Here is a 22,971-nt window from a genome sequence, read left to right as displayed (position 1 = left end):
CATACATAGGCAAGGTATATCTTTTTTAAGTCTTGTGTGCTTTTTTAAGGTGGCGATGGGAAGAAACGGTCTCTGAGCCATATAGTGCTTATTTCAAGGGATCTTTACTGTCTGAGAGAGTGCAGCAGGTCAAAGAGGTTGTGGCTGGGGTTTGGGAAGTCCTTCATAATATTTTCAGCAATGTCCTCTCGACTTAGCAGAGAGCTGACGATGATTTTCAGAGCTCTGCTGATGACTATTCTTAAGCTTCTTCTGTCTTCTGCTGTGTTCACAGCACACCACACTATATCACGACAAATGCAATTCTTCCATACTCAGGCAAGATTTTTTTCTCAGTCGTAGTGAAGCCTGTTAATCCTTGTTTCAGGGGAATAGTAGCACCAGAGGGCAGTAAGTCAAAGAGGTGGTAGTCAGGGTGAAAGGAGTATGTAATAATTTTGTAACAAATATCCTTCAGACAGGGCAGAGAACAGCCAATGATTTTCTGGTCTTTGTTTTTGAGTCTATGTAAAGTTATACTAGGATACCACACCGTGAAGCCAGTATATTCTCCACCGTGGCTTTGTAGGACACCAGCAGCTTCTGTTCTCAGAGTCGCTACCAGGCTTTTATCCAATGTCACATCCCCCGATTGGCAAAGTCAAACTTTTTTCCCCCTTTTATGTTGCATGCTAATCATGTGTTTTCATTAGTCGCATATTAAATACAACCAGGCCGTAATGGCACAGATGACAGGCAGCAATTAGCCCATTAAGTGGACCTCTGTATTGCTTCTCTTCTCTATAATTTCCGAAGTCAAAACCAATAAACAGCTTGCATTTCAAGAGCGTCAAAATTAATTTCGAGAGAGGTATCCGAGTCAACAAGGTACTGCAATTACTTCAAATGTTTTGATAAGTGCCATTGGATGTCACATATTCTGACAACTGCTTTGTGATGGTTTAATTGTAATCCAATATGTTGGGCAATTTTGCAAACATTGATTATTCTAATTATTTTTGGACTATTGAACTATGCAATTTCCCAGTTTCTCAGTTATATATATATATATATATATATATATATATATATATATATATATATATATATATATATATATATATATATATATATATATATATATATATATATATATATATATATATGTATATATATATATATATATATATATATATATATATATATATATATATATATATATATACAAACAAGACCCAGCATTCATATTCCGCACACTCCAAAGGCTGTGCAATTGGGCAAATAGTTCAAAAGGGTGTGTCCAGAAAAAATGCAGTGCCTGCTGTTGACTGTACAAACTTCAAAATATGTTGTACTTCCAAAAAAAGGTATAATTTAGCAATCCTCATATTTAGTCTGTGTGTCATAGAGTCAACCAACTTGTGGCACCTTTTCAGTTATTGCACTCCATGATTGCTTAACATCCATCCATCCATTATCTGTACCGCTTATACTCAGCAGGGTCTCGGGGGTGCTGGAGCCCATCCCAGCTATCTCCGGGCAGTGGGCAGGGGACACCCTGAACTGGTTGCCAGCCAGTCCAAGGGCACACAGAGTCAGACAACTCAATCACACCTAGGGGCAATCTGGACCGGCCAATTCACCTGAAATGCATGTTTTTGGAATGTGGGAGGAAACCGGAGTGCCCGGAGGAAACCCACGCAAGCACGGGGAGAACATACAAACCCCGCACAGGAAGTCCGGTAGCTGGATTTTAACCCATGACCTCAGAACTGTGCCGCAACAATATTCCACAATTCATTTGCATTACTTGTTTTTTCTTCACAAACAGCATTTTTGATATCACCCCACACGTTCTCGATTACATTGAGATATGGGGATTTGGCTGGCCACTCCATCACATTGATTTTATTGGCTTTGAACCATGACTGTGCTCATCTACTGGTGTGTTTGGGGTCTTGTTGAAACATGCATTCCAAGGGCATGTCTTCTTTGGCATAAGGCAACTTTTATTTATTATTATTCAGCCAGTATCAACCATCAACATGATATCTACCGGAAATCATTTTGTCACGCGAAGCTATCGACGTGACTCGTCGCCTTCGATCGGCGCCGGGTTTTTAGACCCAACTGCTGTGTTGGGAGTCATTAGGTGACCAAACCCCCCAATTCCAACCCTTAATGCCGAGCGCCAAGCAGGGAGGCAATGGCTACCAATGTTGTAAGTCTTAGGTATGACTCGGCCGAGGCTTGAACCAGCGTCCTCCCAGTCTCGGAGCAGGCGCCCTACCATCTAGGCTACCGAGCTGGTCTATAGGCCGGTCCAGATTGCAACATAATCTCTTCAAGTATTCTGACCTATGCAAACTGATCCATTATCCCTGGTATGCAATAGGTGAACCCAACACCGGAGTAAAAGAAACATGCCCAGACAATGATACTTGCACCACCATGCTTCACTGTCTTCAATTTGTCCTGAGGTTTGAACTCAGAGTTTGGGGGTCATCTCACACACAGTCTGTGGTCCCTGGATCCAAAAAGGAGAATTTTACTTTCATCGCTACCCTACAGAGGATAAGTGATATATATATATATATATATATATATATATATATATATATATATATATATATATATATATATATATATATATATCACGGTTGCCATGGCGCCCAATTGGTCCCCGCCGTGTGGCACCAGGTTCTGTCACGGTTACCACAGTGCCCAATCCGCCCCGCCCATGGACACCAGCTGAAACGCGTTGACAGATTGCTCCCTGACTACTTAAACGATGTCTGTGAGTCGCCTGGTGTCGGAGCGTCTGCGAAACTCCTACTAGACTCTATTGTGATATGTCAAGCTCTGTGTTTTTGCTCTAGTTTTGCCAAGCCCTGTGAATCCCCATTTTGCCTGTGTTTTTGCTCTAGTTTTGCCAAGCCCTATGAATCTCCCTTTTGCCTGTTTTTTATCCTGTTTTGTTCTCGGCCCGATCTGTTTGATTTTGATCACTTCCTCGTTCCGATCAATCTCCTTCCGCGACTAACGATCTCCGGATAGAGTGTGCACTCATTCTTCTTCTCCCCAATAAACCGTGAGTAACGTTACGCGATTGGGTTCTGCTACATATTTTACATATTAAATATTTTGCCCATGTAAAGAACAATATATGTTCATATTTAATTTCTTTACTCTTATCTTGGAATAGGAAATGGTATTGAACTGTATTTGAATTAACAATTGTTCGGGTGCACTTACTAGTTTGTAAATATTTGCCTATTTATCCTCATATTACTTTTAAGTCTGATATAACATGTTTATCCTGGGATGCCAAATTAAATCTTGTTCTAGAAAATGTTTAATATGATTTTGTCAAACATTAAAGACAATATACGTACATCATCATCACTTCTGGGAGAGGGGAAGGGGGGCACGAGTACGGCTTATAGACGAAATCTGCTCTCTCCATCACAAGAGCCATATTTTTCAGACAACACACACAAGATCCTCTAAAGCATCCCTCTCGCGTTCCCCTTCATTTCATCAACATGACAGACGGAGGCCATTACCTGGGCAATGAGTCCCTTGCGGCTCCTCCTGGCGTGATGCAAGCGCTTGATGAAGAGAGCCAAGAACTGCCTCATGATCAGTTCCCAACCGCCGACCATTGTGGAGCCTCTGCCGCCAATGCCGCCGTCCCTTTGTAAACCTGTGGACACGGACCCCCGACCGGGTTGTTTATCAAGCCCACGCGACCAGTAATGAGATGCTCGCGTTGTGCGTTAAACCACATATGTCTGCAATTTAAATAGTCTTGATATTGCTTTTTGTTACATTTGGACTATGTTTACTTTCAACAACACAGTAAAAATAATATGCTATAGTAATCCCTTGTTTACCGTGGCTGACGGGGCCAGAACCTCCCTCAATATGCAAAACTTTGTAAAGTAGTCCCCCTATTGTAAAAATGCGCTCTGGCAGCAATAGTCGACCAAGGGTATTTGATCGGGGCTTCTGCGGGTGCTGTTCATTTAAGCCACCACACATGACACGAATGTTCTGCACCCGCTCTCAGTATTAGTCCACTGGAGTTAATGAATTGTGGCCAAAACATTGCAGTTTGTTTGGACGTTCACAATATTGAGCAACCCCAAAACGAAATAAAACTCTGCCGGCCCATGCTCTCAGAGATAGTTGATAATGGATCTGGGCTACAACTGTGCCTTTCATTTTATGCAATCCAGAGACACTTCCTGACAAAAATGTCTTCTGCCGGTATCTACTCGCAACAATATAGGGTTCGAAGGAATGGGTTATGGCCTCAAACGTAGTTTGCTTTTTGGTGAACAGAATGGCCAAAAGAATCTCAGGTTGTGACAAAAAAAGTGCTTCGTTGGCCCTCAAACAGCAATAATCACTGGCTAAAATGGATTGCGGTTGGACAAGTTCTGCTCATTTCATGAGAAAAGAATGGAAAAAATAGCTGCTATGCATAGGCAACAATTGCAGAGCAATTTAGGTGGGCCACACTGGCACGCTTCAGGGGCCCTAAACGGAAAAACATGCGCTCTGCCAGCAACTTCTCCAAGCTATAATCCTCTGTAAATAAAGGAATCTCGCCCACAACTTTGCATTTCATTTTTGGTGCGCTCAAACAGCACACTTCCCGACAAAAAGTTCTTCTGTCTGTGCCAGCTCAAAGCAATATGCGATCGTGGATAGTAGATTGTAGCTCCACGGGTGCATTTCACTTTTTGGTGGACCAGTGCCGAAAAATCTGCGTTTTGCTTGCTCCAGCTCGCAGTAATAAGCAATTTTGGATAACATACCATAGAATATTTTTCAACCCAAGTTGCACTGAGGCCAGAAAGTAACAAGGAATTACATTATTTCATTTACATTGAAGTTGGTTAGAATTGATATAGGTAGAGCACTCGTCTTGGGATCAAGAGATCGCAGTTCGAAACCCGGCTCCTCTGTGTTTCATGTTGAAGTGTCCTTGGGTAAGACACTGAACCCCTAATGCCCCCAATAAGCAGGTTGGCGCCTTCCATGGCTGCAGGGCCGCTATTGGTGTGTGTGTGAATGGGTAAATGTGAAGCACATGGTAAAGCGCTTTGGGAAGTCTTCATTGACTTGAAAAGCGCTATATAATTGCAGATTATTTCATTTCATATCATATATTTAAATTCTATATTTACAATTTGGGGTCGTCTATAATTGATTTTAACAACCCCAAAAAATCTTACCTGATTGGCAACAAATGTTGCTTTTTCCAAGTTTTTTTTTTAGTTTGAAGGTATTTTGACTTGTTTTTAATGTAATTGGGGAAAATGTATACTTTGGTCTTACCAAGCAGCTGGTGGATCATTTTCAAAATCTTAAGAAATATAAAACCTCCATATTGGGCAGAGAGCAAGCAATGATTTTTTGGGCTGTGTTGATAACCATCTACACATGTACTGCAGGCTGCTAAAAAATAAATGCATACACTAACCGCTGCCATGTCTGCATTTATTCAGTTCGTATCGTTGTTGATTTCTAGTCAGTGTTAGCTATTTAAAGTAATAAAACATTTTTGGGGGAGCAAACTTACCTTCCACTTGACTGGCGAACATCTCCATCTCACCTGCACGGAAGCACGGAAAAGTAAAAGCATGCAGAGTGGACTAGCTGCATTATTGAATGCTTTTGCAGCCATTTTTTTTTAGCAATATTCTGAAATAGATGCAATAAGACATGCCTCTCGCCTGCTGTTCAGTTTGGGGATGGATGGCGGCAGCCGTGAAGCTGTTCCGCTTTGTCGCTGTGGGAATTAAAAATAAAAGATGCTGTTTTGGCCTGACACCATTAGAATTTAAAAATAACATTTAAAAAGTACACTAAAACTGTTGCCTGTGAAAAACGGCTTACTTGGAATGTCTGCTGCGTCCACTCCTGTGTCTTCAGCAACCTTTAAAAAAATCTGTACAAAGAAAGTTTGTCAGTGGAATCAGGCCTAACCACGTTTCCCCCTCAGGTTTGATTTATTTTATTTTTACAGATCTGAGTTAGTAAAATCCCTATCATAGACTTATAGAATCAGACACAGCAAGAACCCCAAAGCTTGATTATGTCATTGTAGGCTGCGGTGGACACCAAGTTTCTCCCAGAGATATGTACGACATTCACGTCACAGTTTACGGGTGCCAAATGATAATACCAGTAATGGTGGTGCCAGGCCAGACAGAACAGATGATCCTTGGCAGCAATGCCATCAAATATATTTTGACTCAATTGAAAAGTACCGATGGCTATTGGAGATTAGTTTCCACTCCTGACAACGGTCTGTCCGATAACCACAGTCAATTCCTGTCAATGCTTTCCAACACAGAGAGATGGAGAGGTGATTGCATTCCAGACAAGGTAGGGACAGTAAAGATCAAGAGTTGCGTGACGCTGAATCCACGGACCGAGTACGTTATTTGGGGCAAGTTACCTGAGTTGGCCGGGGCATCAGCGGGCAGCACAGTGGTCGTTGAGCCAACCCAATCTAAGGCTGCGCCCAGACAAGTCCTTGTCGGACGAGTTGTTACTCCACTCTGGGGAGATGGATGGGTGCCTGTTAAAGTCTTTAATCCCACGGACAGAGTTGTGGTGCCGAGAAGAAACAGGAAAATTGCAGATGTGTCTCCTTGTATCGCAGCGGAAGACCTGCCCAATGCAGAGGAGGTCAAGTGCAACGTGCAGAGTGTACAGAGCAAAGAGGTCCGACCCAGGTCAGAAGAGGACATGATGCGTGCATTGGAAGCTCTGGGACTGCAAGACATTGACCTGAAGTCATGTGAGGTTTCGCTGCAGTGTAAAGACAAGCTCCTTCATATCATCGAACAATTCGAGTCAATCTTTTCTCGCCATAAGATGGACTGTGGAGAGGCCAAAGAGTTTGTACATCGTATCCACCTTGTTGATGATAAGCCGTTCCGTCTACCCTACAGACGTATACCACCAAGTCAGTATGAAAAACTGAGGACGACTCTGAACGAGATGGAAGAGAAAGGAATTATTCAGAAGTCGACTAGCGACTATGCATCTGCGCTTGTTCTCATATGGAAGCGGAATGGAGAACTAAGGGTATGTACTGATGGTGTTTACTCGCCTTAAGGAACACAACCTCAAGCTCGCACCCAAAAAGTGTTTTTTCCTCAGACGGACTGTGAAATTTCTTGGGCATGTCATCAGTGAGGATGGAATTCGGACTGACCCCGAGAAAGTGAGAGCGATAAATGACGTACAAGTCGCTGATCTAATGGAGTCGGATGGCAAGACGCCATGCCCTAGTAAAATCAGATCTTTTCTAGGCATGGTGATGTATTTCCAAAGCTTCATTGAAGCATGTTCTGCGAAGGCAAAACCTCTGTTCAGGCTCACATCTGAATCTGGTGACAAGCATAAGCGCAAGAGAGACCGCAAGAAAGGTCAAGTGAAGCTGACGCCTGCAGATTGGTCCGATGCATGCCAGAACGCCTTTGAAACACTGAAGCACGACCTCGTGACAGGTGTCACTCTGGCGCACCCAGATTTTGATGCGCCGTTTATTCTGGCTGTCGACGCATCCTTTGATGGGATTGGAGCAGTCCTGTCACAGCTGCCACCTGGTGGAAAAGTAGCCAGACCAGTCGCCTTTGCAAGTAAGACGCTCTCTCGCTCCCAGCTCAACTACCCTGCACACAGGCTCGAATTTCTTGCCTTGAAATGGGCGGTATGTGATAAATTCAGCCATTGGTTGAAAGGAAGACACTTTACCACGTGGACCGACAATAACCCACTTACATACATTTTGACCAAACCAAGACTTGATGCGTGTGAACAGCGGTGGGTAGCGAAGCTAGCTGCATACAATTTTGACCTGAAGTACATTCCCGGCCCAAAGAACATCGTAGCCGACGCTCTGAGCCGTGAGCCATTTGTACGGTCATGTGTGGGTCATCGCCTTGTTACCGAGCCCTATACTTCGCTCTTGGACCAAGTCAACAGGGTGAACAACAGTACTGTGCAAGAGGTGTTCAGAGTATCCAACAATTGTCACGCTGTTGTAGACGAGAGTGCTGGGACATCAGACGAGTCAGTAAAAAGGGCAATTCCATCAGGCTCCAATGGTTCTGTGACATCAGAAGAGGTTGCTGCTGTCTTCAGTGCTCAGTCCACTGGTGGCGTGGGTCAAGTGATGGGAACAGACGCCAACTTCAATCTTCTGCAGAAGGGAGATCAGTCAACGGCACTCCCACAGAGTCAGCTTGTTGGTTTACAAGAACAGGACAACACAATAAGCAGGACCATGTACTTTGTGCATAGACACAAGAGACCTACCAGGCGTGAGAGAGCTGTCGAGTCGCCTAGTGTGATGAAACTACTGAAGCATTGGAGCAGACTCACCATACAGAATGGCATGCTCTACAAAATAAGGAAAGATCCTCACATGGCCAAGAAAATCTTCCAGTTTGTGGTGCCTGATTCATTGAAACAGAAAGTCCTTCAAGGTTTACATGACTCAGCAGGTCACCAAGGCCAGAACCGTACTTTGTCTCTGGTGAGGCAACGATTCTTCTGGAATGGCATGGAACGTGATGTTGTGAATTATGTCAAATCCTGTCAGCGCTGTGTAGTAGGGAAAACACCGGAACCACACAACCGTGCACCACTCGTGAACATAGTCACCTCTGAGCCTATGGAGTTGGTCTGTATAGACTTTTGGACTGCTGAGCAAGAGAACAAGTCTGTAGATGTCCTGGTCGTAACTGATCATTTCTCCAAGATGGCGCACGCCTTCCCTTGCAGAAATCAAACCGCCAAACAAGTTGCTCGCCGTCTGTGGCAGGATTTCTTCCTTGTCTATGGTTTCCCACGGCGTATCCACTCTGATCAGGGAGCTAATTTTGAGAGCAAACTGATCAAAGAGCTTCTAGAGATGGCAGGGGTGCAGAAATCCCATACCACTCCGTACCACCCCATGGGAAATGGCATCGCAGAACGATTCAACCGAACATTGGGAGATATGATCAGAACCCTTCCCCCTCAGCCCAAAGCAAAGTGGCCACAAATGCTGCAGCAGCTCACATTCTGCTATAACTGCACAGAGCATGAGACAACAGGGTTTGCACCGTTTTACCTAGTGTTTGGTAGGATCCCTCGTCTCCCTGTCGATGTCATGTTTCAACATGCTAATACCAATGATGCTGTTGTCAGCTACTCTGACTTTGTACGCCATCTGAAGAAAGATCTACATGAAGCTGCTCAAATTGTACAGAGGAATACTCTCAGAGAACAGACTCGTCATGCCAAGCTGTACAACCGTAGGGCCAAAGGATCACCTCTCGTCGTGGGAGACCGGGTGTTGATCGCCAACAGAGGTGTCCCGGGGAAACGCAAAGTTGCAGACAAGTGGGAGTCGACCCCGTATGAAGTCATATCACTCAAGCCTGATCTCAATGTCTATAGAGTCAAGGATTGTCTGACGGGCAAAGAAAAGGTAGTTCACAGGAATTTGCTGCTCTCTGTTAGCTTCTTGCCCTTAGAGGATGATCTGGCCAGCGAATCTGAACACTCAGAGTCTGACGCTGCTATGCATGGAAGTGATGTATGCCCTGATTTACCTGACGCGGTTGAAGACACTGATGTCCGTACAGTAAACTGGGTGATACAGGCAGGTGAAGAGCAAGTTCATCCAGAGGTAGAGGATAACTCACTAGACAGCAGATCTGATGCCCAGTCCGACTCTCGCAGTGTTGATACATCCAGTCGAGGAAGTCAGCACATCCCCGAACAAGATGTTGACCATACTTCAAGTGACAATACGGAAAGCCCATCACAGTGCTCTGAAAACATGATCCCTTTGGGTATGGGTCTCCCAGACGAGACCCCATTGAACCCTGACCATCCGGACGCAGACTCCCCTGATACTGACTGTTTAGACTTGACTGTCCCAGACCTTCAAGCTCAGGTTAATTGTGCTCAACCTGACCGTTATGGTCTTAGGGTCCGCCAGTCCATCAGGCCTCCTAGTCGTCTAATTTGTCAGATGAATGACCAGTTGGTAGGTGACAATCCTCTGTCTGCAATATCTGCTAGTTCCTAATTTAAGTTCAGTAGAGATACACTTTCAGTTTAAGTAACAAAGCTTGAGTAAGAAACAAGAATTGTGCCTATGTGAGCACTTACAACTACAGGAACAATGTTTGATATTTCAGAGATGTAACAGGCATCTTTGAGTCTGTGCTTAGATAGGAGTTTGATCGCCTCCTTTCTTTTCACACTCCTTTTTTGGGAGAGTTTTAGAACTGACATGCACTTCAGTTTGTTCCTTGTAATACTGTACCAGTTTTCGTGTCTTTTTCATCAGTATTTGCCGTTTTGGCTGTGATTTTTTTTTCTGTTTAGTGTAGCACTCCCATATTTAGCAGAATTTCAGGGGGGTGTATGTAACGGGTGTAATAATAACTTTTATTTTATTGAAATTCCTGCTAAAATATGTGTATAGTTTTTGGTAAATGTCCTGCAATGCTGAGTCCAACAGTGCCATCTGCTGGTATGGGGTGGGGTTTGGTTTTGGCTTCTAACATGTGACCAGGAGGCGGGGTTTTGTCAGTTTAACCAGAGTACTACAAAGGTAAGACATATCTTTTGGTGCTCCACAAAATAAGTTAATTTTAAACTTTATAACCCCAGCTGACAAATCTCTCACCATGCATAGTAATGTGATTGATATTGTCAAGCTGTTTAGGTTTATTTTCGTTTTGTTTCTGTTTTACTAAATCTTAATTCCCCTTGTAGAGATCAAAGAGATCAGACTCAGCAGAAAAAGCTAATGTTGTGACTCATCCATTTGCAGGTAAATTGTACCCATTTTTATACTCATTATTGTTTTTATTCCTATTTTTCATATACATTAAAAAAAAAGGATGATGTTGGTTAAAATTCAGAGTAAAGAAAAACATGTTGAATTCATTGTAAACGTTAAAAATCCACTATACGATCTCTTGTTAAAATGCAAAGATTTATAAATGTATTGTGATATTCTAAAATGTATTTTCTGTAAAGTGAAAAGACAGCTCTTTGATATGCTTTGTTGTCAGTTTAACCAGAGTACTACAAAGAGATCAAAGAGATCAGACTCAGCAGAAAAAGCTAATGTTGTGACTCATCCATTTGCAGAAACTGTAATAATAAAAACCTCATCATCCAGTCCAGCGTGAATGTGGATCTTTGGTGGGACACGTACACCGCGGATTCTCCATGTTGCTCTGTGGGTCACTGTTTTCTGGATGTTCAGGTGAAGGGTACAATAAGGGAGGAGTAGAATGTCCCCAGGCTGCCGAACGGCGAGGCTTTGGTGGCGCTTGGTGATCAATTGCTCCCATTTCGCTCTGTCGGTGGTTTTCGACTTCATCAGCTTTCTTTGACAGACGACTTATAGCAGGCCTACCTTCCAGTTCTTGCATCCGACTGCTAACCTTCCAATCCAATCCCTTCATTTTGTTACCAGAATCTGGATCTGTAGGATCTTTCCCATATATTGAACCACTTTCAGTTCTTGAAGTACTGTTGGTGAGGGTACTATAGTGGGAAACTGTGTCATCTGTCTCAAGATCGGATTCAAGGCTGTGGCTGAGTTCAGAGCTCGAGTCCTGAAGAACCTGACTGTCACCAGTGCTGCTGCTTGGAGTAGGTGAGGTTCTGATTGGGAGAACTGTAAAAACAGCTTGAGGTTTAGAATTGATCCCCATTGACTGTGGTTTCACTGTGTTTTTTACAGTGCTGGAAGAGTTTGTGGTTGATTGGGAGCTCTTTGTACGCAAAGCTAGAGAATATTTGTCCCTTTCTTGGCTATCTCGGATAGATGGAGCAGAAGGAGCAACATTGGAGCCCGGAGTGATGGAATCTGGATTCGAAGGAGGGGCTGGAGCCTTTCTTTTCTTCTGCTTACTTTCTGAACCGGTGCCCATCTCATAGCTCTCCAAATTACTGTGTGCCATGGAAGAGGTTATACGTCGTGACGGTGGTACCGGTGGTGCCGGTGCCCGCCTCTTCTTTGATTCACATTTGGGGGAATTGGTGAGTGAATTGTACTGGCCCAAGCCACTTGGTGGATCCTCTTTGTTGGAGAGATCTTGGACTGCGGATTGTACAGATCTCTGGTCTTCATTATGACTGATGTTATCATGAGTGTCATCCATGCTTAAAGATGAAATTTCTCCCTTGGATTTCCTCCTGCCAAACTGGAAAAAACCTAAAAGGCCTTTCTTAGACCCCCTGTCCAAACTGTTGGAGCTAGAGTAGATGCTGTCTGAATGGTTGAGGGATGGCGTAGAAGAAGTCCTTTTAGGTTGCAGAACTAGACTTCGACCATGAACGTAGAGCTCCTTGATTCCCAACTGTGTTAAAGATTGATCCAAAGGTAACTTTTGTCGGCTGACACCATCTGAAAGGAGCTGCACGCATGTAGGGTCAAACTCGCACTTTTCACAGATGGCTGGTATCAGTGCTTGCAGCGGTAGCAATGGGTTGACCCGAAGCACCGCTTTCTGAGTGCCGTGAAAGTTCACCATCAAACGCACTGTTTTCTCCCATCTTCAGTTACATATGTCCGGTATCCGTGTGGTAAAGTTAACTCAAAATCCACAGTGGGTCTCAGGATGTTCTCTTTTGATTCCATGACCAGTGCCCTACTTGTATCAGGCACATTGGTTGTAAAAATGTGACGAGGAGCCGGAAGAGGAGGTGGTGGTGCACGAGCCTTCAATCTCCTTCCCGCCATCAGTTCTGTGCGTTCGGTCATTGCGGTTAAATCCAATTTGAGGCGGAGGTTGCGGGTTCAACGATCCGCTACTTGACCCAACCTTTCCGACAATCCACCATTCTTGCACTTGCTCATTACTGTTTTTCCGAACATTGCTCGTCCCTGTCAAATCCACTTGATTTAATCTGAACACTGCCAGCGTTCAAGGAAGCCTCCCCTGGACAAGGTCTTGCCTCTGCTGGCATCGCTACAGAGAATCAGGGTCCGACTCCCCGAGGGGGACGCGTTGCGCTTCCTCATTGAGCGGACGGTACAGTGGCAGAACAGAGTTCAGCAGGCCTGTACAGATGGGCTACTGGAGGGACTGTCCAGGATGGGTAAAAACAGATCAAGAATATTGCAAAATAATGCCTACTACACGGAACACCAATGTGTACCAGTCCAAGCACTTGGCCCCGAGCTGGAGGATCTAATGGTGGAGGGGTTCTTACTTCAAGTCACGCTCCCTGAGACTGAGCAACTTTACAAATACCTGCTGTACAAACTGGCTCCCCTGCCAGCTCAGAAATCACCCTGTAGAAAAAGCAAAGATGACAACAAGCTACAGAGAGAGCACAGGAAACACCACAAAAAGAGCGGAGGGTCAAGTCACAACAAAGAGGCGGTGAGCATCCAGAGCAAACGGACCAAGCGGCGTAAGGAAAGCTCAGATTCACAGCACTCTGAGAAAGCCAAGAGGCATTGCAAAAAGAAGTCCAAGAGGAGACGAGAGCGGGGTGAAGAAAACCGGAGGAGCTGCTCCCCCGAAAACAGAGCGACAGAACCTGCCGCCACCGCGTCCACTTCTGACTCTGATGAGGACTACTCTTTGTGCGCCGCTCCCTGGTGCAGAGAGCCGGAAGGAGATGAGTTAAATTGGGTCCAATGTGATGGGAGCTGCAATCTGTGGTTCCACCAAGTGTGCGTGGGACTGTCCGCTGAGCGTGCAGAGACGGAAGACTATATTTGCATAAGCTGCACACAGCCAGACTTTGAAAGAGGGGACTGAAGACCAAAAAGTGACTTTTTGAAGGATCAGCACTCAATTTCCAGCACGCAGTACTTATCAGTGCACACCTGGACTCTGCCCTCTTTACTTTGCGGCTTGCACTCTGTGAACACGGTGCTAAACACCTGCAAAAAGATAGACTTCTGTCACAGTTTTCTTTTTCACTCGATCTTTCCGAAACTTTTCAGAAAAGAGGGTGCAGGGAGTTTTCATCCAGAAATCAATTGGAATCTCATCCTAATAGTAATTTTCGCATCACGGACTTCAAATTGAACCAGTAGAGTCAAAAACATTCAACACAGCAATAACTGGTTTCATTGAGTTCCATTTCGGTTTCAAGCGGTGTAAGGAGTTCCATTATTGTCCAGGTCATTTACTGTTAAGAAATTCATGAATTGAATTTGACGGTTACGATAAGCTTCAGGTAAAAGTTATGAGCAAAAATGTAAGGTCGTAAATGTGATTTGGTTTTGGAGAGTAAGGCTGATGAAATGTTCACTGGCGTCCCTTTACAGTTCTGACATGATTTTAGGTCAGTATCACTTTTCTTTTAGGTGACTGGGATAAATACGTCATTTTGTGCAGCATGTTGAATAACATGGCGGTTGCTAAGGAAAAGGTATGTGTTTCTGCCTGCATTTCTTATTCCAAAAACCGGGTCGATTATTCATAATTATTTCAAAAACTTGAAGTTCTAAAACTCAAAATTGTTGTCGGCAATTTATTCATAGTATGCCAAGGGTTTATATCACATTGTCATACATATTTCTATGATTGTTGAAGGATAGTAGGTCTGGTCTTTCATGGTTATTTTACTCGATTGTCAATCATACGAGCGTTTCTTGGTAACTAATAAACTGGCCCTAAGAACCTTGTTTTAGAAAAGATTCACCCATGTTTATTGTGAAGGAAAACAATATTGTTTTAACAGTTTTGACCACTTTGAATGCTATGTTTACAATTCACAGGCCAAAATATGTACCAGGTTTATTAAGGATTACTAGCTGTGAGATTTTATGACTAAAATTTCTGTGATAAAAAGCTCACCTTCCCAGATTTTTGGTCATATATGATTGCTAGCTTGCAGTGAAGCTATTATTTTATGTTGTTTATTGCAAGTTTCAAGTCCCAGTCAAGATCTAGTACATCTCCATCCCACAAGGGCACCAACAAATAGAAATACCTGAAACCTGTTAATTATTTCCTCAACTGACTCATCAGGAGAAGGGAATTTAAGGTCCGTGCCAATGGCAGAATCTGTCGGATTGTTGCTTGCCTTTTTTATGTTCCTGACTGCATATCTTTCTCGACCACTTGATACTGTTTTTGATCAATCCTGGTTTTCTCAAGTTGTCTAATGGTAAGTTTTCTCTGGATTCTATTTTGTGTTTTTTTCCTTCCTCGCATGTGCTGCGCGCTTTTTGTTGATTACCTTTGCACCCAATAATTTCTTAGCACTCAGCTCGTGTACGCTTGTGTCCGCCTCCCCAAAACGTAATACCCATTGTCTGTCCATCCTATAATTTAAATTCCATAGGTTCTTGTCTGCAATACCTTTCGATACATTGCCCAAAAATATTGCCTTCAAGATTATCTGGATGGAGAAGAATATATTACAATCGTAATTTTGAGTTCTTAACAGCTGTGAACCATATTTGAAGATTGATGGCATTCCCAAGAATATCCCATCAGTGAACGTCTGTTTGAAGTTGTGCACTCTTCCGGACAGAAAACAAAATCTGTGAAACCGTGAATATTTCAGCCTGAATACCTAGCATCAACATTGCTTGAGCCCAGTATTACAACACGCCAGTATCATAGCGCACCCATTACACAGAATATATCTATTACTATATGCCCCATCGACAACTTAGTGGTGTAGCATCTAAATCCTTATTAACATTGTGCATTGATTCACAAATCACAAAATTGGCCATACCTCTTCCAGTGTAGTGTCCGAGATGCCGTAGCTTGCTAGACCCAAATCTCCCATGGCCTGATCAAGTTCGCAGAAGAGCCGGGCAAATGTGCCGTCATGGGCGCCGTCATAGGGTAGGACATAAGTGATCTCCTGCCCCATGCGCTCCAGGAAGAGCGCTTGTGGGACGTTGCGGCGCACCAATTTGCTCAACCCAGTCAAATCTGCTCAAACATGAAACAAAAGTCTCCAAAATCTATTGATACATTTTTATCAAGGTTTATTACTATTAATTATTATTGCTGTTGAGCTTAGAACTATATCTTAGTCACTACTGTAATCCCTCGTTCATCCCAACTAATGGGATACTGTTACTACTGTTCACTCACCATTTTTAACATGTACACTGCTGGCTCCGCAATAGTCAACGGGGGATAATTGGTCGTGGCTACACAGATATTGCTCATTTTAGGTAGAAAGAAAGGAAAAAAAGACCTATGATGCATGACATGAATTTGCGTCCAAAACAGTGCGGTTTGTCTTCGGTGAGCAAAAATTTCATGTTGGATCGTGGCTGCACAAGAGCAGTTCATTTAGGCAGAAATAACAGCGAAAAAACAAATCACCAGGCCTAACAAAAATGCTCTCTGCCGGTCCCTACTTGCAGCATTACGGGATTGGGGAAAATAGATATGGGCCAGACAGGTGAAGTTAATTTTAGGTAGCAATACAGTAATGGATAAAAGGAGCCACAAGTCCCGATAAAAATGTGCTCGGCGCTACCAAACTCACAGTAATACCCAATATTGGATAAAGGTTTGCAGAATATTATTCAACAATGAGGCCGCAAAATACAAAAACGTGAAGTAGTGAAGGATTACAGAATAAGGAACAATAAATAATGCTGATCTTCTACCTGTAGCACGGACTTCCTCATAAGTGGAACTTTCCATGTTGGCATGCTGTGGGATGCTACGGTTCTTCGACGGACGGCGGCGCTCCTACCGGAGAAGCAATCGGATTAGAGGCAGAGAGTACTCGCCCACTTAGAATGATGAACGGCGACTCCTCCAAGACAAGTCTGAACTTTAGCTAACTGAGTAACTGCGGCCACGTTTTCCACTTAATGGCAGTAATTAAAGTTGAACGTGCCAAATGCGATCACTTTGATCTGGATTAATGATGGCCACGATATACCGGTCAAAAGTATCCAGATTTTTAAAGATTATATATATATATATATATATATATATATATATATATATACATCCATCCATTATCTGCATCGCTTATTCTCAGTAGGGCCGCGGGGGTGCTGGAGCCCATCCCAGCCATCTCCGGGCAGTGGGCAGGGGACACCCTGAACCGGTTGCCAGCCAGTCGCAGGGCACACAGGGACAGACAACTCGCTGGCTCATTCACACCTAGGGACAATTTTGACCAGCCAATTAACCTGACATGCATGTTTTTGCATGTGGGAGGAGACCGTAGTGCCTGGAGGAAACCCACGCAAGCACGGAGAGAACATGCAAACTCCGCACAGGAAAGTTGGTAGCTGGATTTGAACCCATGATCTGTGCCGCACACGCGCTAACCACCGCTCCACCGTGCTGCCCTATATATATATATATATATATATATATACATGCATCTAAATATATATACATACACACACATTTTTTATATATATATATATATATATATATATATATGATTATATAATATATTATCTGCACCACTTATCCTCAGGAGCGTCGTGATGAAAGTAAAATCGTCCTTTTTGGGTCCAGTGGCCACAGACTGTGTGTGAGATGACCCCCAAACTCTGAATTCAAACTTCAGTACACATTGAAAACAGTGAAGCATGGTGGTGCCAGTATCATTGTCTGGCCATGTTTCTTTTACTCCGATGTTGGGCCCATGTATCGCATACTCTATTCTATTCTGAATTCTGTATATGCATGAACAATCGGAAATAACTTGCAGTCGGATTTAGGTCCTAAATGTATTAATATGCTTGTTTGAAATACTTTTTCTCATCAGAATACTGATGTTTTTAGAGTGGTGTACCTTGACCAGCGTTAGGTAGTAACCAGTACCGAAGCGTTTCTTAAGGAACAGCGAAGAGCCGCAGCAGCACATTCTGCCGTGAGCAATAATGGCGATGCGATCCCCCAAGATGTCGGCTTCGTCCATGTGGTGCGTTGACAGAATGATGGTGCGACCTGAGGAGAGTATTGTTGTTTAATACAACAGCTTATCTTCATGGCAACAAAGCAGGCCGCTGCGCGTTGGCGTGAATTAAACATTTGAACGGAGACTGAGGTTACCATGCAACAGGCATTTTATTTTTGGCTCCACTTCTACTTGGAGAGAGAGAGGCATCAGACGGAGGGAGCAACATCATTTTATTAGCATTGCAGGGTTGAAGACTTATTGATGAGTCATTTGATGGAAAATTATTCCGGCACCGTACTGGAAAATGACTTCAATCACGAAATTGAGAAAAAAGTCATGATGCTTTTTACCTGAACTATCCATATAACCCCCTTCTCTCCCTCACTTATACAACATAGGTAATCAATACCTACATGTATACAATAAATTTGAGATATCTTTATTGTTTGTGATTAAGGTCATCTGAAATCGACTGCTGATGTCTTAAAGCAGGGGTGGCCAACCTGGTCCTCAAGAGCCACATGTCCTGCATGTTTTGGAGGTTTCTCTTCCCCAACTCAAGTGATGCAAATTTGAAGTTTGTTATCACGCGGTGTGGGACCTTGATAATGACCCAGGTGATTGGACTCACCTGTAATGAGCAGAGCAACTCCAAAAACATGCAGGACATGCGGCTCTTGAGGACCGGGTTCGCCACCCCTGTCTTAAAGGATCTTTGGGTCATAGAAAGTGTAACGCTCAGAAATTCTCAGGTTCCATTGCCCTCCGACCACACACATTTACCTTCACTCTCTTCTCTGTTTGTGATTGAGCAATCTGTGATTGATTGCTCATGTCCCTAAGGGCCCTTTGGCCAGAGCAAGTGTAACACTCGGTATTAGTATATCGACGTTGCTTTATTTGATCATACATTTGTTTATCCATCTCACAAATGTATTTTAAATCTTATTAGAGTTTGTCAGAAGTTCTAAGCTGTCATTGTTTAATTCTACTATCCATTTGCTCATTCCTCTCACAAATGTACAGGATCCTTTAGTTTTCACGGTTAATGGGGACCAGGACCTCTCATGAAAAATGAAAATCCGTCAAATATTGTCGCACCTTCTTTCCTTTTTTTGGTGGCCTTCATTAGAGCAGACTTGCTGACTTACTGAATGAGAGAGGGAGAGCGAGAGAGAGAGAGAGAAAGAGAAAGAGGAAGAAAAAGAGAAAGGGAAAGAGAGAAAGAGAAAGAGAAAGAGAGAGAGAGAGAGAGAGAGAGAGAGAGAGAGAGAGAGAGAGAGAGAGAGAGAGAGAGAGAGAGAAAGAGAGAAATAGTCCTCTTGGGTGGAGTGCGATTTGATCAATGCTTTGCCGACTGGCAGGACTGAGAGAGCAAACCAGAAAGAGAGATTGATGTATCGCTCATGTGAAACGACTACTGTGCTACTGTGTGGGAAACAAATTCTCAGCGAGATGCAGCGAACGCAGAGCAGGTGTCCTCTCACACAAAATACAGGATGAAAGACGCTATGATATGAATTGGCATCGGAGATCTCGTGGCGTGAATCTTTGCTGCAAATGCATCCGTTGTTTTTTCATCCAACTTTTTCTTTTAATTTGATACTTTTTCCTAATTATTATTCCTTTTCCTGTTAAGGAGTGAGCCGGTGATAATTGAAACGCAAATTAGAGGAGGTGTCTGTATTTTTAATCTCTTTACTGTTTGGGATCTAACAAACTAAGATTGATTGCTTATATCTCCAAGCGCCTTTGGGCCAGAGCAAGTGTAACATTTAAAAATTGTTGAATCGTCATAGATTTACTTTTAATGTCTATTTGATTATCTACCCCGTTCATAATAATGTATCTAGAGTCCCCTTGCATTTTTTGATTGAGCAATCTAGGATCGATTCCACACAGTTATCTGAAATATAAACGGTAGCCTATAATCCAAAATTGACTGTGTGACGAAGTTCTAAGACATAAGCAATCAGCCAGACCAGTAAAAAAGTAAGGAGATAAATTGGCACTTGTGAGATAGAAGAGCAAATGGATACTTAAAAAAACAATGGTAACATTTAAACTATACTGAATTTAATTACTATAATGGAGTTGTTCTTGCATAAGAGAATGAAGAAGAACTTTTTTCTTCACAACAAATTTATATTTTTAGCAGAAATGTCACAGTCTTATGTTGGAGAAATGTGTTAATGAACTCAAGGTGTGCTACGGTGTGAAAGGAAACTCCTGCCGCCTTTGTCATTGCACTCACTGTCGCGCCTTTGTATTGCTCCATTACGTGTCAAAAACAGGAGCAGAAAAATATAATTTGAAATCTTATTCCCGATAGCATGAAAAGAAAAAGAATAATTATAGCTTTGTTTTCACAGGGTTCCATTGGTGCTAAAACATTGCCAACGTGTAGTTTGACTGTGTCACGTGTCATCTGTTATTCTCGCTTGTCGTTGCTTTGTGCGTATATCAAATGTCGTTACTTGTGTTAAGGTCAGGTCCCGCGATATATGTGCACTTGTAAAGGACACACATACTAAATTCTGCTGATATGTAGTTTGAGGATCTGTTGTGGCATTTGTTTGTGTTGTATTCATTGCTGTTTGCATATGTCAAGTATCATTTCTCATGTCAATGCCAGCTGTTGTTGTGTATGTTCAAGTATGTTCTTTATAATGCTGTCATAATGCTTGATAATGCTGTTTGTTCAGGTGCATATTTTCGCTAGCCACTGTACAACTGCAAATTAAATCGACACAAGCAACGACACTTAACACATGCACACAGCAATAAATGACAACACTAACGGGCACCTTGTGTGTAGAGTAGTGCCCTTTTGCTACTTGGATGCATGGATAAGTTACAGACAGAATACCAAAAAAAGGACTGAGGCCCCTGGGAGCATTGGAGTACCAATACAAGCTACATACAGTACAAAAAAGAAGAAATATACCCCTTGTTTATTGCAGTAACAATGTCTTCTTATGGACAGAACTACACTTGTCTCTCTATACCCCCCTAATACACAGAACTAAGTCCGTTTCTCTTCAAGTTTGATGGACAAAACTACACCTATCCCTATGATTATTTAATTGACAACGTATCCTGATGGACAGCTTAAAAATTGTTTATCAATGGTTCACGAATTCAGATCCGAACGACGTTTATGAAAGATTATGAAAACACAAAGCAAGCCGTACGTCATTTTTAGGCAGCCCGGAGAAATGTGCGGACTTTCACAAGAACTCTGGCCCTACCGTACGGACAAAACCTGGAGAAAGAGGAAAATATGATAGCAGATGGATAAAACCCCCCAAAAAAATCTGAAAATGTGTGTTGGTGCAAAAAAAAACAAAAAAACAAATATTACTTTTTACATAACACATAAAACCATGGGCAGCACAGCGGCGCAGTGGTTAGTGCGTGTGCGGCACAGTTCTGAGGCAATGAGATTGAACCTCCCGTGTGGAGTTTGCATGTTCTCCCCGTTTTTTCGTGGTTTTCGCCTGGGCGCTCCGGTTTCCTCCCACATTCCAAAAACATGCATGTCAGGTTAATTGGCCGGTCCAAATTGTCACTAGGTGTGAATGAGCGAGCAAATTGTCTGTCCCTGTGTGTCCTGCGACTGCCTGGCAATCAGTTCAGGGTGTCCCTTGCCCACTTCCCAAAGATAGCTGGGATGGGCGCCAGCGCCACCGCGACCCTACTGAGGATAAGCGGTGCAGATAATGGATGGATGGATAAAACCATCAACCTCCTGCAACTTTACACCACTAAACAAAATCTGTAATCCACCTACCTCACCACCGTTCGAAACACCTAATTACCTTACAATTGTCTGCATTCACCTTCAGCTTCCTTCTCTTACACACTCTATCAAACTCCACTACCAAATCACTCAGTCCTGCAGAGTCAGCCACCAAAGCAATGTAATCTGCAAAGAACAGCTGATTTACATGCAACCTACCCTCAAACACTATACCTGCTCATCCTGCTCTTACATGCACCACTTCAACCGTATATAGATTGAACAGCCAAGGTGACATTACACACCCTGGCCTCAAAGCCACTCTTACCGGAAACCACTTGCTGACTTCACTACCCACTCTCATACAAGCTCTACTATCCTCATATAAGCTTTGCACAGCAAGCAGCAACCTGCTACCAACCCCGTATATCCTCACCTCACGCCACAATGCCTCGCAATCTATCCTGTCATATGTTTTTTCTACACACCAGCCTGTCACTTTTCCCTTGGTATCAGGAAACCACACATGCACTACGCCAGTCCCCTGGTACCACTCCAAGCACGAAACATACATTCAACAACCTTACAAGCCACACTATCACAGATTCAACACATCTTCTGATATGCTCTACCATAGATCCATCCAACCAAGCAGCCTTCTCTTCATCTGCATGTAATTACAGCGTTATTGTTACAGTGTTAATGTTACTGTGTACCTGACTTGTTAACCTGACTGCCCATTTTGCACATCTGGTTAGCTACTCTTCTTGCACTATCGGCACTATGGTAAAATACTATACGTAGCCAAAATACAATACAACATTATTTATATCTGTACATTCAAGGAAACTGTGGGGGTCAGATGCATCGACATTTCGTTCTGTATACACGTGTACTAGAATGACAATAAAGTAGATCTGAATCTGAATCTGAATCTGAATCTTCATTCATTGACCCAACTGCTGCTTCCACCTCCTTCCTCACAATCTTCCTACCATTTGATTCACCAAACTATCACAAGGAGTCTCAAAGGGCTGCAGAGACCACATATTTCTGCAAATAGCAGATTACATCATCCCTGGAGCTAAAACCTACATGAGGGCAAGGAAAAAATCCAAACCTCAACATGAGGTAAATGAAGAAACCTTGAGAAAGGATCACACATAAGGTAATACCCCTTCCATAATGACCAGGCAGCAACAGACGTTGCAGTAAAAAATAATACACGGATATTGTTAACGTGAAATGTAGGTCATTCATAAGCCATAGAAAAGAAGTAAACATGCCATTCTTATCTTTCACACTCTCCTCCCTACCTGTCTCCCCCTTCTTAG

General features: G+C 43.1%; 2 protein-coding genes across 2 annotated transcripts in view; both read right to left on the bottom strand.

Annotated features, from left to right (window-relative positions):
- The window catches only part of LOC148356998 (phospholipid-transporting ATPase ABCA1), a 181,764-nt gene that overhangs the window by 64,025 nt on the left and 94,768 nt on the right, over positions 1 to 22,971 (bottom strand). Inside the window, exons 23-30 of the mRNA XM_088347477.1 lie at positions 17,766 to 17,942; positions 16,760 to 16,839; positions 16,634 to 16,718; positions 15,739 to 15,941; positions 5,890 to 5,941; positions 5,720 to 5,782; positions 5,573 to 5,605; positions 3,546 to 3,685 (exon numbers count right to left, since the gene is read on the bottom strand). Of these exons, the coding sequence (XP_088203603.1) occupies positions 3,546 to 3,685; positions 5,573 to 5,605; positions 5,720 to 5,782; positions 5,890 to 5,941; positions 15,739 to 15,941; positions 16,634 to 16,718; positions 16,760 to 16,839; positions 17,766 to 17,942 (833 nt within the window). The remainder of the gene's footprint in view (positions 1 to 3,545; positions 3,686 to 5,572; positions 5,606 to 5,719; positions 5,783 to 5,889; positions 5,942 to 15,738; positions 15,942 to 16,633; positions 16,719 to 16,759; positions 16,840 to 17,765; positions 17,943 to 22,971) is intronic.
- Positions 11,190 to 12,918, bottom strand: LOC148356999 (uncharacterized). The gene has a single exon (XM_088347283.1). The coding sequence runs from the start codon at positions 12,558 to 12,560 to the stop codon at positions 11,190 to 11,192; it is 1,371 nt and encodes a 456-aa protein (XP_088203409.1). The 5' UTR covers positions 12,561 to 12,918.

Source organism: Urocampus carinirostris, chromosome 11 (assembly GCF_059441175.1).
Source record: "Urocampus carinirostris isolate Australia breed hairy pipefish chromosome 11, RoL_Ucar_1.0, whole genome shotgun sequence".
NCBI lineage: Eukaryota > Metazoa > Chordata > Actinopteri > Syngnathiformes > Syngnathidae > Urocampus > Urocampus carinirostris.
The sequence above is the reverse complement of the archived record's forward strand: the minus strand, read 5'-3'. Positions and strand labels throughout refer to the sequence as shown.